We start from the raw sequence: 13,373 nt of genomic DNA on the forward strand, positions 1-13,373 counted from the left end.
AAGTTTAGGAATAAGGGTCAGTGATCAATCTGAACAATTCCATGTTGTTTATTTGTTTGTTTCTAAGTGGTGCATTGAGACAATTTGTAATTTTTATGGCTCTGAAGATCATTCCAAAAAATTGGCTTCAAAAATGTTTTTCACAATGACAGTACTGTCATAATAATTGTAGGGGCTCCTAAGGTAGTTTGTTTTTAAATGTGTTAACACACATTTATATAAATTCTACTAGGTTTATACTGCCTGAAAAATCAGTATTATTATCTTAGCACCTGTGAAATTCAGGAGTTGAAATGGACCTTAGAATTTTGTAGCCATTCTACTACATGATATCATTTTATCTCTTATTCATTCTCTGGACTGGAGGATCTAAATCTTTTTTGTTTGGTTGTTTCTTTCTGTTTTTCAACAAAATAATTTTGGGTTTTTTGTTTGAGTAATTTTTTTGAGCCTTGACTTAAATAATTACCATTCCAAAACATTCTTACCCTCAGTCGTGGATGGAAAGAAGAAGCTGCTGGGTATTCTTTAAGTATTCTAACAATTTGTTGATCCTGCCATTGGGCATCCTCATCAGAGAGGCCATAGAGTCATAAAGTGTTCAAGCCATGAAGGACTATAGAGATCTTGCCATCCAGTTCCTTTATTCTATATTGTTTTATTTTCTGTTGTTTCCCATTGCTGACAATGGTACTTAGAATTCTTCTGTGTTCTTTGGTGTGTTTGGGTTTTTCTTTTTACTTTTTTATTTTTCGGTAAACCAGCATTTCTTTTCTCTCCCTCCCACCTCCACCCCTCCCCTGTCCTCTCTGCAATGAGAAAAAGAAAACCAAACCCCTTATAACAAATATGCATCATCAAGCAGAATAAATTCCCACATTGGCCATGTCCAAAAATGTGTGCCTCGTTCTGAATCTTCAGCCCATACTGCCCATACTGTAGGTAGTGTTCATCATCAGTAGTCTTCTGGACGTAATCATTGCGGTTGACTTTTTGGCTCAGTAAATAACTCAGTTAACTAACTGCTTACTATTTAAGTGAGCCATTCATATTCCTGGATATTTTCTAGTATTTCCTTTGTGTTGACAAGCTTTTAATGCCATTATGGTTTATGATAGCTCTCATAATATTACATTTCTTCTTATAACTGACTTTCCTAATAGTACTATTAGTTATACTTTCCAGCAAGTTTTTAAAATGCTAATTACATGGAGGTCTTTAGTTGTATTCAAACATTTCAATTCACTTGTTTTATTATTTAAGTTTCTTGTATAAAAATCTTATGTATTTTACTGTGATTTTTTTTAATGACATTTCCCATATGTGTCAGTTTTCTGGGTGCATGTCAACTGCCTTACAAGCATCATTTTCTTGAGTGTGTCTTCAAAACCTGTCCTGCATGCCCTAATAGTTTTTTTCCCAATTTCTAGTTTAAAAATTCCTCTGCACTGTTTTTTCTTAAATTTTTCTTGTCATTAGGCTAGTGCCACTTTGATTCAGGTAGTGCCCATCTCTTGTAGAGAGATTCTACCAATTCCACAAGATCCCCTAGTTTCTGACAAGTCTAAAAACTCATATGTGTTTGTGTATAACAATTAGAGAGTAGCTAGGTGCTAACCGATGTGGTGATTGGGATAAATACAAGGAGGAATTCAGAGAAGGGGGGAGCATCAAGGCAGGTTGATGTTGTAAAGGAATGCTTCATACAGATAAGGCGTCTTAAGCTGGGTCGTCAAGGAAAAGACTAACTCCCTGTGAGCTAGGATGACCTTGTGGAAAGATGGAGATTACAAAGCTCGTTAAGTAATGATTAGGAAACCGTAGGGATCTGCAAAGGAAAGGTAATTCTGGGGCAAGAGCTCCAGTCTATTATACATTTGGAATTTTAGAACATAGTATCAGTCCAATAAATCAAATACTCTATTCAGTACCAGCTTTTTGCTCAACACTGTAACTATATGCAGGTCTACAGATGAAATTTTATATGTAAGTTCAAGTTATTATAAATGTTCACCTCATACAATGCCTTTGGACCTTTTAGGGTTTGTTTATGGGGGTTTTTTTGTTTTGTTTTCGGTTGGTTGCTTGGTTGGGGGTGGGGTTGGAGGCAGTCAGGGTTAAGTGATGTGCCCAGGGTCACACAGCTAGTATTGGGTTCTTAATAAATGTTTGTCTATTAAATGAATGAGACAAAGGCACTATACAGAATAAAACCTAAACATCCATCCAGTTTTTGTTCTCTGACAGTAGTACCAAAGGACATATTACAAGACCTGCCCTCCATGATATAAAATTCAAGACAAACAAAATAAAAATACTTGACAAGACAGTTTTTAACTTTCTATTTTGTTTTCATATCGTATTATATTTTATCAAAATGCTCATTTTGACAGGCATCCTTTGGTAAGAGTTGCTAATATTATATTATCTTTCAGGTCACATTATTTAGTAATACATAAATCTTTCTTTTTCAGATATCCAGGTGTTCTCACTGATGTCCAGGAAGAAAAGGGCATTCAGTATAAATTTGAAGTCTATGAAAAACATGATTAATGTGAAAGGTTTGAAAGCTGCTGTTTCCAACTAATTTTTCCTCTAAAAATTAAGTTTGCATGATGTTTGAATAAAAGCTGTTATTAGAAATATTATGTTTATTTTTACTTTTGAATGTATCAATAAACATTTATTGAACAACTACCATGCTAAGCTCTGGTGATACAAAAAGAGGCGAAAGACAGTCCCTGCCCTCAGAGAGCTCACAGTCTAACTGGGGAGACAACATGCATGCAAATATGTATGTACCAGCTATAGAGTATATAAATAAGAAATAATTAGTAGAGGGAAAGCTCTAGAATTAAGGGGTTGGGGAAGGCTTCCTGTAAATGGTAGGTTTTGAATTGAGACTTAAAGGAAACTAGGGAGGTCAGAAAGGAGAGAGGAGGAGGGAGAATGTTTCAGGCCTAGGGAACAGCAGAGAGAATGCCCAGAGCCAAGAGATAGGATGTCTTGCTTGTGGAATAGCCAGGAGGCCACGTCACTGGATTGCAGAGTATGTGTTGAGGACTGAGGTGCCAGAAGACTGGAGAGGTAGGAGGGAGTTAGGTTATGAAGGGCTGTGAATGCCAAACAAAGGATTTTGTGTTTTATCCTGGAGATAATAGGGAGCCACTAAATTTATTGAGTGAGGAGCAAGGGGGTGGGTGAAGTATATGTTCAGAAAATTACTTTAGTGACTGAATGGAGGATGGATTGGAGTGGGAAAGACTCGAAGCAGGCAGACCCACCAGCAGGCTATTGAAATAATCCAGGAAAATTATGCGATTATAAAAATGTACCTGAAAATAACAACTAAAGGGGCAGCTGGGTGGCGCAGTGGATAGAGCACTGGCCCTGGAGTTGGGAGGACCTGAGTTCAAATCCGGCCTCAGACACTTGACACTTACTAGCTGTGTGACCCTGGGCAAGTCACTTAACCCCACTGCCTAGCCAAAAAAAAGAAGAAAAAGAAAAGAACGACTAAATAATTGAAACAATACTGGGAAATTATAATGACCAAGCTTAGCCCCAGAGCGATGTGAAGGCACCTCCTCCAACTTCTTTGCATAAGTGGGAAGCTATGGGTGAGGAATACTACTGAAACACCAGACCTTTCCAGCATGTTGATTAGTTTTGCTGTGCTGCTTTATCCCTCTCTTATTTTTTGTTATAAGAGATGGCTCTCTAGGAGGAGCAAAAGGAAATGTGAGGTGTGGGTGAGATAATAACAAAAGATAACAGTAAAAAATATTTTTTTTAATAAAACAAATCCAAAAATACCGTTTCTCTGTAAGAAATAACAAATGTAGAAATGCTTGTGATACAGAACTGAGTAAGCAAAATCATGAAAACAACATGCAATGACATCAATAACGTACATTTTAAAACCCCTTCGTTAAGTGTAGGAGGCGTTGTGATGCAGCGGAAAGGAAGCTGTATGTAGAGTCAGGACCTTGGTTCAGTTCCCAGCCCTGCTACTTGTTTTACCTGTGTGACCTTGGGTAGGTCATTTATCTTTCTAGGCCTCAGTTTCCTCATCATAAAATAAAGGAGTTGGACAAGATGGTCTCTAATGTGTCTTCCTGTTCTCAATCCATGATCCTATGATCTATAATACTGCTTTTTAGAAAATTCTGTTAGATGGTTAAATTAGAACTGTTAGTTTTTCATTCAGATATGAAAATGAGGTATCACTTTATAAATCAGTACTATGGGGTGTTAACTTATAGGAGGAAAAGAATATGTAAAAGCAAGCCAATACTCCAGTGCATTTATAGTGTGATTGATGTGGCTACTCTCTCCAGCAGTATAGATCAACCTACCCACACTATCTCATCCTGTGCCATTCTTGTCTATAGTCTTCCAAAGATCTATCTACATCAACCCATTGTGCTAAATGCCTTCCTTAATTAAGTCTCCCATTCCATGGACATCAGGTAGGTAGGTGCTATTAGTATCTCCATTCTGCTGATGAGGAAACTGAGGTAGATCAGGATCAGTGACTTGCCCAGGTTACAAAGCTAGTAATTAGCTAAGGCAGGATTTTAACTCAGATCTTCCTGTTTCCAGATCTACCTAACATTTCAATCCAAGATAAATATGGAAAGTAGACACAAAGGTTTAAGGGTTTCTGTGTGCTTTTTCAGGAACCACAATTGGGATAGCAGTTAGTGAGCAAATGCTTTCCTGTCCTTTCTCTACTTTTAGTCAGAGCCCACAGATGTTTCAAGCTTGGAGAATGCTACTCTGGAAACTGAAATCGTAAAAAACAAAAATCAGATGGCTGACTTTCAGAACTGGAGCGTTTGACAAGAAATTGGGTGTTGTTTGTCAAAAAGTCCATTTCTTTTTATCACCTATGCTTGTTAGTGATTTTAGAGAATTGTTGATTGTATGATAAACTCTTCGCTCATTTTCAAAGCAGTGACCCCCCCCCCAGCAAGATAATCATAGAGCAAAGGCATCTTTTCAGAGAAATGTGGGGGTGAAGGAGCTTTTCTGTTCCCTGACACTGTGTTCCTGGGCCTTTCAGCACATGTCCATTCATCCTATGAAAAGCTCTAAGTGCCTGCTATTAGTATTTATAGAAGTTGCTTTCCCCCACAGCAAGGTAAGGGAGGGGTGGGAGAAGAGCCTTCAGCAGTCTGGTATTTTAGATTTTCAATGTAAAAATCTGAATCAAGGGAGAAGGGCAAAAAGATAGAAGGAAGATACCAGTCAAGTAAACATCAGCCCCTAGAACTGTCCTTGAACAGCACTGTTAAGTATGGCCCAGTACTAATGTCCTCATCAGAAACCCACGTAAGCCGCTTGGGCGAGAGAACAATTTGTACCTGGAATGTTTACTGTTCCATATGTTTAAAGGGACAAGTGGAGAGAAAGCTATTGATAGTCTCTTCTCCAGGTCAGCCTCCAAATATGAAATTTTTAAAAACTTGGCTTGCCCTCATGGCTTAGTCCAAATGCATGCCTGTAGGATGAGCAGTGGGATGAGTAGTGGAGCCTGTAGGGCAGAGGCGGCAGCATCACCTCCTGAGGCTGTTGGGTGAAAGAGAAAAAGCAGAATTAACTGGCCTCTAAGGGTCTACCTTGGGTGGGCCTAACTTGAGAGAGTGATGTGCTATTGGCACCTACCGTATGTATTAAACCACCATTTCATTATCATCAAAATTCGTCTATTAAGAAACTGCAAGTTTAATGCTAGATGTTGCAGATTGTCAAGTCCCTGACACAAAGGAGTTTACTAAAACAAATGACCTGATGTAGATAGAGACGTAGGAGACGTGCAGGAAAGAGGCTGAAAGGCCACAGTGGAATATTGATCAGTAATTCAGTCCACAAATATTCATGACTCACTGTAAGGAATACAACCTGCTAAATAAAGAAGCCCCGAGGAAGATCAAAACTCCTGAGTTACCCAGTGAGAATAAGACCTGCAGTGATGACCCCTTGCCTGCACTCCAACCCTAGCAAGGAGTTTGAATATCAACTAGCTGCTGATTCCCCAGCAATCTTCCCTTTCCCACTAACAATCCTTAGCACCATGCCTGCCACATAGAAGGCACTTAAATTATTGTCTGACTGACACCAATGTGAATTATCAGCTCCACACTCCTTTCCCCCAAAACCTAGTCTTGCTGAACTCTAAAAATCTTAGAAAAATCCACCAGATATTACTGATGAGGTGCCCATTCCCTCCAGGTCCCTAGCAGAGTGCACCCAATTTCACCTGGGGTGCCAGCAAACCAGACATGTTTTCACAATACACCTTGAATACCCCTTCATATTGTGTGTCCCCTCAATAAAGCAGTTTTGCTTTACTATGTTGCATGCTGCATGTGTCTTTGTATTATACTACTGATATCCTCAACCTTTCTATGTCTACATAATACTGTTTAATCCTGTTTGCCTCAGTTTCCTGGAGAAGGAAATGGCAAGCCACTCCAATATCTTTGCCAAAAAAAAAAAAAACTTCTAATGGGGTCACAAAGAGTTGGACAGGATTGAAAATAACTGAACAACAGCAAAATAGAGAAGTGATGGGGTGGGGTAAAATACTAGCAACTTTGGGGGTCAGGAAAGGCCTTAAGAAGAGGAGGCTTTAATTGAGTCTTGAAGGAGACTAAGGATTCCAAGAGGTGGAGGTGAGGAGAGCCCATTCCAGATGGGGAATGGAAGATGGGAGGACCAAGTATGAGAAGTGGTCAGGCCAGTTTGACTAGACCATGGGGAGCTTGAAGGGAAGAAATGCACACTAAGGCTGGACATGGACTTTAGGACCAGGCTTTGAAGGGCTTCTTATATACCATAAGTATAAAAATCAGGTGTCAGAGGAGTGGGGGAGCAGGAAAGGCAATGAGAGTGAAGAGAATACCATAGGATTTCTAAATCCCAAGGAAAGTAATCACTTGTGTTTCGATCCATGATGGAAGTATTCATCAAAGTAGCAGAATTTCAAAAATCACATAATTTAGTTGAGCGTTGATCAAAACTGATTAATCAGGAAGGATCCCATAGCTTAGGGAAAAGGTTCAAAGGATCGTACTGGGGAATATTCACCAAATTCCCTTGCTTTTCTAGCAGTGAATCTGGGGTTTTGTTTAAGACAGAATTACAATCTTCTGAAATGACTTTGAAGATGAAGCACCAATGATGAAGTCTTTCATAACTTAGGGTGTGTGTGTGTATAAGTTCCAGTAGTTCAACTACATATTAATCAATGGAGAAGGGACTCCCATTTAGAACACGAATAGCCAAGTAAAAACTTAAAGATGGTCTAAAAACTGTGTGATTCTTAGCATCCTCTGCCCCCTTCTCCCCTACTCCCTCCCAGTGACTGCAGAAGAAGGCAATTTTGTCCTTTCTTTGTTTCATGTACAGCACCTAAGAAAGGCTTAGATCTGAAGATACTTCGGAGATTTGGAGATTTTTCTTATCTTCTGAGGCAAGGAAATATCACATGGTTTGGGACTGGGGCAGGATTAAAAAGAGAGCCTAGGTAAAAGAAGGAAGAGAACAGATGGAGAGGACCCTCAGCCACATGGAGCAGCCAAATGGCTATGGTAACAGTGGCTACATTAGCAGTTCTCTTTCTCAAACCCACGCCGCCTCCTAGGAAAATGAATAAAATAAAGCCAAAGAATCAAGTGGTAGGGTATACAACTTTTATCTTGAGTGCTCACTCAGATTGAGCATTGAGGGAAAAAACAGAAACAGGAATGGGTGGACCTAATTCCCTTCCCTTGCCTAACTTCAGGTGGATCCATTTGGTACCTGTTTTGAAGTATGTTTTGGTATTCCATTAAAGCCTGCAACTGACTGATTCCTCAAGTACCCCTGTGGTTGACTCTGTCCTTTGCATTTGCTTGTATCCCCATGGTCATGACATGAGGGTGAAGACAATTCCAGTTGCCACACAGGGGAGAGAGACTTTTCCTGGCATAGTGCTGGGATCCCAACCCTTAGCCCAGTGTTTGAGAGTTTTCTCTGCCCAAGAGCATAATATGTTTCATAACAATACTACTAACACCGAGTCACTATGAACTTGTGCTTCATATCTACTTCATCAGACTGCAAACCTAATGAAAAACTCATCACTCATTGGTCAAAAAAGTATAAACATGTGTTAAACACCTACTATGTGCCAGGCACTACGTTCTCAATGCTAAGCAGAAAAGGGGCAAAAGATAATCCCTGCCTTTAAGGAGCTTATGATTTAATGGAGGTGGTGAGCCTTTCTGTACTTAGCTAGGAAGGTCCTCAGGATATTTAATCTGTTGCAGGAATGTTTTCAAAGCCATTCCAGGATGATAGAACCTACCAACACTTGTACTGCAGTGCCATAGGCTTTGAGAACGTGGAATGTCCCCTACATTTATACCCATACCTGCAGGTGCTCTGCTCAGTGGAATGTAAATTTTGTTCACTGAAACCTTCCAAGATATCTTGGGGTTTACGGGCCAGATTTCTTTCTAAGAACCATACCTTAAAACTAAATCACTCTTATTTTTCATTCATTGGCCAACAGTAGGTCCTGGCCAAGCCCCACTTGGTCATTATTTAGACCCTGATTGGTTCAGAGTGAGCGTAAATACCAATTGTTTCTGTTTTGGCCAGAAACCTTGAGGGTCTTCCCTTCCCAGATTGATTTTTTTTAACTAGGTAAAAGAGGCCATTCTTTGCTTCATTTCTTACTTAGACTTAATCACTGATTGGGTACTGCTTCAGTCATACTGAGATCTGTTAAAGACCTTGGCCAAGGCCAAGGTCTCCCACTGCATCCAGGGCCATCCCCAATCATCCTGATCTATGTCTTGCCACTGGACCCAGATGGCTCCAGAGGAGAAAGTGAGGTTGGTGACTTTGCACAGCCCTCCTTCACTCAAATCGAATTCACTTGCATGTCATCGCATCACCTTCCTGATGTCGTGGTCCTCTTCAGAATGAAAGACAAACAACAACAATTGTATAAGGAAAGAAGGTTACAGTGGGTGGACCCCCTTTGGCAAATTTATAGGAGGATGTGAGCAAGAGCCCCACAGGATGGGCAGGTGGGCTTGGGCTGTGATCATCATCTCATCAAACCAGATCAGTAAACCACAGATTCGTTTGAGTAAGCATGCACAAAGAAAACTCAACCTATGCCTTCCGCAAATGTTGACCTTTTCTCTGCAATGTACTTTTGGTGTAACATGATGATAAAAATTAGCTAGCAATAATCTTAAAACTGGGTTTTCTCTAAAAGCTTAGACACCAAATAGCTTTTCACACTCTCTAATTCTTAGCTACAAGAACCAAAACTACAATTTTTAATTACAAGAACCATCACTGAAATGATTATGAAGAAGCAACAGTAAGCTCCTACATGCACATGATGCTATTCTGAAGGCTATAAAGGGCCCTAGTCCCTCTCTCCTAAGAGCAGTGAATGTAATAGTGCTGGCTCACACTGGCTCTCAGGAACCAATTGTTAAATCTTCAGTGTGAGCAATTATACCTCAGAAATTGACAAGTGCTTCAAATCAGGGTTTGTTTTATTGTTTTGATTGTATTAAACTTAAAAGTGTATTGTAAGTTTTGTTTGTTTGTTTTTTCTGGACAACCAGTTGTTAAACATTTACCAGCACAACCTGCCTAGGAGTTAGCATTGAGGCTGGTGATAGTGAGCAAAAGCTCCAATACTTACAAGTGATGACTTACCCACACTGGACCTACCTATCACGATAACTGATGCAGGGATATTATTTGGTTAAAAAAAAATTAACCTTTTTCTAAAATCTCAACAGACTATTTTCCTTAGAAATGACTACACACACACACACACACACACACACACATACACACACACACACACACATACATTCCAAGCCAACTGGAATTTAACATTTAATCACCCTTCAGGAACAGGAACAGAGGCACTGAGAACAGGACCTGTGGCAGGTCACAAACAGAGCACTAGGCCCTACTGTCAGCCTGTCACCAAGTGGCCGCCTTTGGGAGGGGTAGCAGCAGGAGGGAGAACCCGTGCAGACTGAGGAATGAAGGGAAGGGGAAGAGCACTGATACTTCAGACAGTTTCTAAGACTGATGGACATGACATATAGCCTAAAGAGAATGGGGTGGTAGAGGTCCAGGAATTAGAAAGGGAAAGGAGGTTGAGTTATACTCAGGAAAGGCAGAGGAACCAGGGTAAGGGGAGGAATACAAGGGCATGTGGGTACAGGGAGGGGGAGATGGGATCTAGGATTAGTGGTATGGAGGGTCTGGAATTGGAGCCTGAATATACAGTGCAGGTATAGAAATTGTCCCCAGCCTCCTTAATGGCTGGGAGAGGAAGTCAGGAGAGGGAATGTTGGTAGAGTCTATGGGGGTGGGAGTCAGCCCAGCTTCAAGAACCTTGCATGGTGTCCTGTTCCACAGCCTCCATGAAGAACTCATAATCTCCATGGTATTTGTTCCCATTACATATTTGGTGTGGGATGGCCCTGGGGGCCCCCAGCCAGGGTCCTCATCTCCCATAGGGAGTTGTCCTGTGATATATCCACCAGTTCATACTGGATCGGCTTTCGCTCCAGGATGCAGGTCATCTCACTTTGCTAGGACTTCATTTCCCAGAACCAATGACCCAAATGCTGTAAACCTGGAGGCCGCTCATGCTATGGCCAGTCCAGACTGGGCAGATGCACAAGAGCAGGTTCAGTGGGTCTAATCCCAGGTTGCAGAGGCCAGGGAGGGCCCAGCTAGACAAATAGATGGATGGAGGAGCAGGAAGAGGTGCAGTCCTGGCTAGGACTAGCCAGGGGCAAAAGACATGATACCATTAGAAATTTAGATTTCTGATACCACTACTAGGTCTGTTTCTCAAAGCGATATAAAATAGAAAGGAAAAGGACCTATATGTACAAAAATATTTATGGCAGCTCTTTTAGTGGTGGCAAAGAATTGGAAATGGAGGGGGATGCCCATCAATTGGGGAATAGCTGAACGAGTTGTGGAATGTGCTTGCGGTGGAATACTATTGTACTATAAGAAATGATGAGCAGGATGCTCTCAGAAAAACCTGGAAAGACTTACATGAACTGATGCAAAGTGAAATGAGCAGAGAGCATCAAACAATTAACTGTGAATGACTTAGCTATTCTCAGCAATGCAATGATTCAAGACAATTCTGGAAGACTTATGATGAAAAATGCTGTCCACCTCCAGAGGAAGTCTGAAGCATACTTTTTAAACTTTCTCTTGTTTTTTTTTAAAATCTGTGTTTTCTTTCATAACATGACTAACACGGAAATGTGTTTTTTATGGCTGCATATGTATAACCTACATCAAATTGTTTGCCTTCTCAATGGGGGGGAGTACAGAGAGGGAAAGAATTTGGAAACTCAAAATTTTAAAAAATGTTAAAATTTGTTTTACATGTAATTGGGGGAAAAATAAAATACTAAATAAACAATTTTTTAAAAATAAAATACATAGTATGATAAAGACAATTATAATGAAATATAATTAGCAAGATTTTTTTAAAATACATTTTTGAAAAATATCTTGCTAACTATATTTCAAATTTTTGACCCAGGGAAAATGAGCATGATCTTTCAGGGGATGAGATGGATATTCAGTGAAATAGGGGATTTCCAAACCTTTCTGATAAAAAGACCAGAGCTCAACAGAAAATCTATATTCAAATACAAGACTCAGGAGAGACATAAAAAGGTAAACAGGACACAAAGAAACAACATGTTATTAATAAGGGCAAATTGTTTACATCTCTACAAGGGAAGATGACACTTATAACCCTTGAGAACTGTATTGTTATTACACCATGTTAAAGGGGCATACGTAAAGGGGGTGGGTATAAGTTGACTCTGATGTAACGATTAAAAAAAAGAATCTAATCAAGTGGGTTAAATGGATCCAAGTGGATTAATCTGATCTTACTAAGAAAATGTACTGAGGGAAAAGGAGAAGAGAAGGCAGACAAAGGTAAATTACGTTACAGGAAAAGGCACAAAAACCTATTACAGCAGAAGAAAAGAAGGGAGGGAGATGAGTATTGTTTGAACCTTATTCTCATTAGATTCGGCTCAAGAAGGGAGTAACATAATCAGTTAGGTATAGGTATAGGTTAGGTATAGTAATCATAACTGTGAATATGAATGGGATGAACTCCCCATAAAATGGAAGCGGGATAGCAGAATGGATTAAAGACCATAATCCTGCAATATGTTGTTTACAGGAAACACATTTGAAACAGAAGGATACACACAGGGTAAAGGTAAAAGGCGGGAGCAGAATATATTATGCTTCAGCTGAAGTAAAAAAAGCAGGAGTAGCAATCTTGATCTCAGGCAAAACAAAAGCAAAAATAGATCTTATCAAAAGAGATAAAGAAGGAAACTATATACTAATGTTGATAGACTTAGCCCTTCTCAGCAATGCAAGGATCTAAGACGTCTCCAAAGGCTTCATGATGGAAAATGCTATCCACATCCAAAGAAAGAAGTATGGAGTGTGAATGCAGATCAAAGCATACTAGTTGCTATTTTTTTTCTTCTGTTGTGTTTTGTTTCCTCATTCTGGTGGTTCCTTCTATTGCTTCTAATTCTTACTTACAACATGACTAATGTGAGAATGTATATGTATAGCCTATATCAGATTGCATGCCATCTTAGGGAGGGAGGGAGGCAGGGAGGGGAAGAAAAATGTAAAACTCAAAAGCTTATGGAAGTGATTATTGATAAATTGAAATTTTTTTAAAATGGTGGTCCAGACTCAGAACTCACCCAAAAGCAAATAAATAAATAAATAAATAAATGAATGAATAAATAAATTAATAAATAAATTTTTGACAGGGAAAGAAATTTACATTTTTGAAAACACACCCGGAGACAAAAAAACACATAACATGAAAAACTTTAAACCATCTGAGCAGAAAATAAGAATGATATAATTAATCTTAATTCTAATGAGCTACTCAACTATCACTTCCTACACTTCTATCTGAATTTAAGCCTAGTAACAGCATAACTTGACTCTAAGAAGCATCAAATGATATAATTCTGTGCAGCTGTGGAGGTCCATGGGCTTAGAGAAATGTCAATGAGGATATATTCTAGGCCCCCAATAGTATAGCAAATTGCATAAATCTTTGATGGAAACCATATATTATATTATTCATATAAATACATCTTCACTGTTCTCTCTGAACATAGCAGTAGCTATTTACTTTCTCCACACAAAAGAAATGATGCATTAAACATATGTGGCTAAAGTGTGAATTAACAAAACAAGAAATATGAAATAGTTAATACATGAAATTGTAATCCATAACTCCCATT

The 13,373-nt window shown here is 39.4% G+C and overlaps 1 protein-coding gene, 1 long non-coding RNA gene and 1 pseudogene across 2 annotated transcripts in view; 1 reads left to right on the forward strand and 2 right to left on the reverse strand.

Annotated features, from left to right (window-relative positions):
* The window catches only part of DHFR (dihydrofolate reductase), a 36,624-nt gene extending 33,927 nt beyond the window's left edge, over nt 1-2,697 (forward strand). The window contains exon 6 of the mRNA XM_021007614.2: nt 2,475-2,697. Within this exon, the coding sequence (XP_020863273.1) occupies nt 2,475-2,553 (79 nt within the window). The 3' untranslated portion in view covers nt 2,554-2,697. The remainder of the gene's footprint in view (nt 1-2,474) is intronic.
* LOC110222568 (uncharacterized) overlaps nt 1-13,373 on the reverse strand; it is a 53,252-nt gene that overhangs the window by 32,305 nt on the left and 7,574 nt on the right. The gene's annotated exons all lie outside the window — the stretch shown is intronic.
* On the reverse strand, nt 10,032-10,690 carry LOC110221920 (SH3 domain-binding glutamic acid-rich-like protein 3 pseudogene; annotated as a pseudogene).

This window comes from Phascolarctos cinereus, unplaced genomic scaffold, assembly GCF_003287225.1.
Source record: "Phascolarctos cinereus isolate Bilbo 61053 unplaced genomic scaffold, phaCin_HiC Scaffold_4;HRSCAF=312, whole genome shotgun sequence".
NCBI lineage: Eukaryota > Metazoa > Chordata > Mammalia > Diprotodontia > Phascolarctidae > Phascolarctos > Phascolarctos cinereus.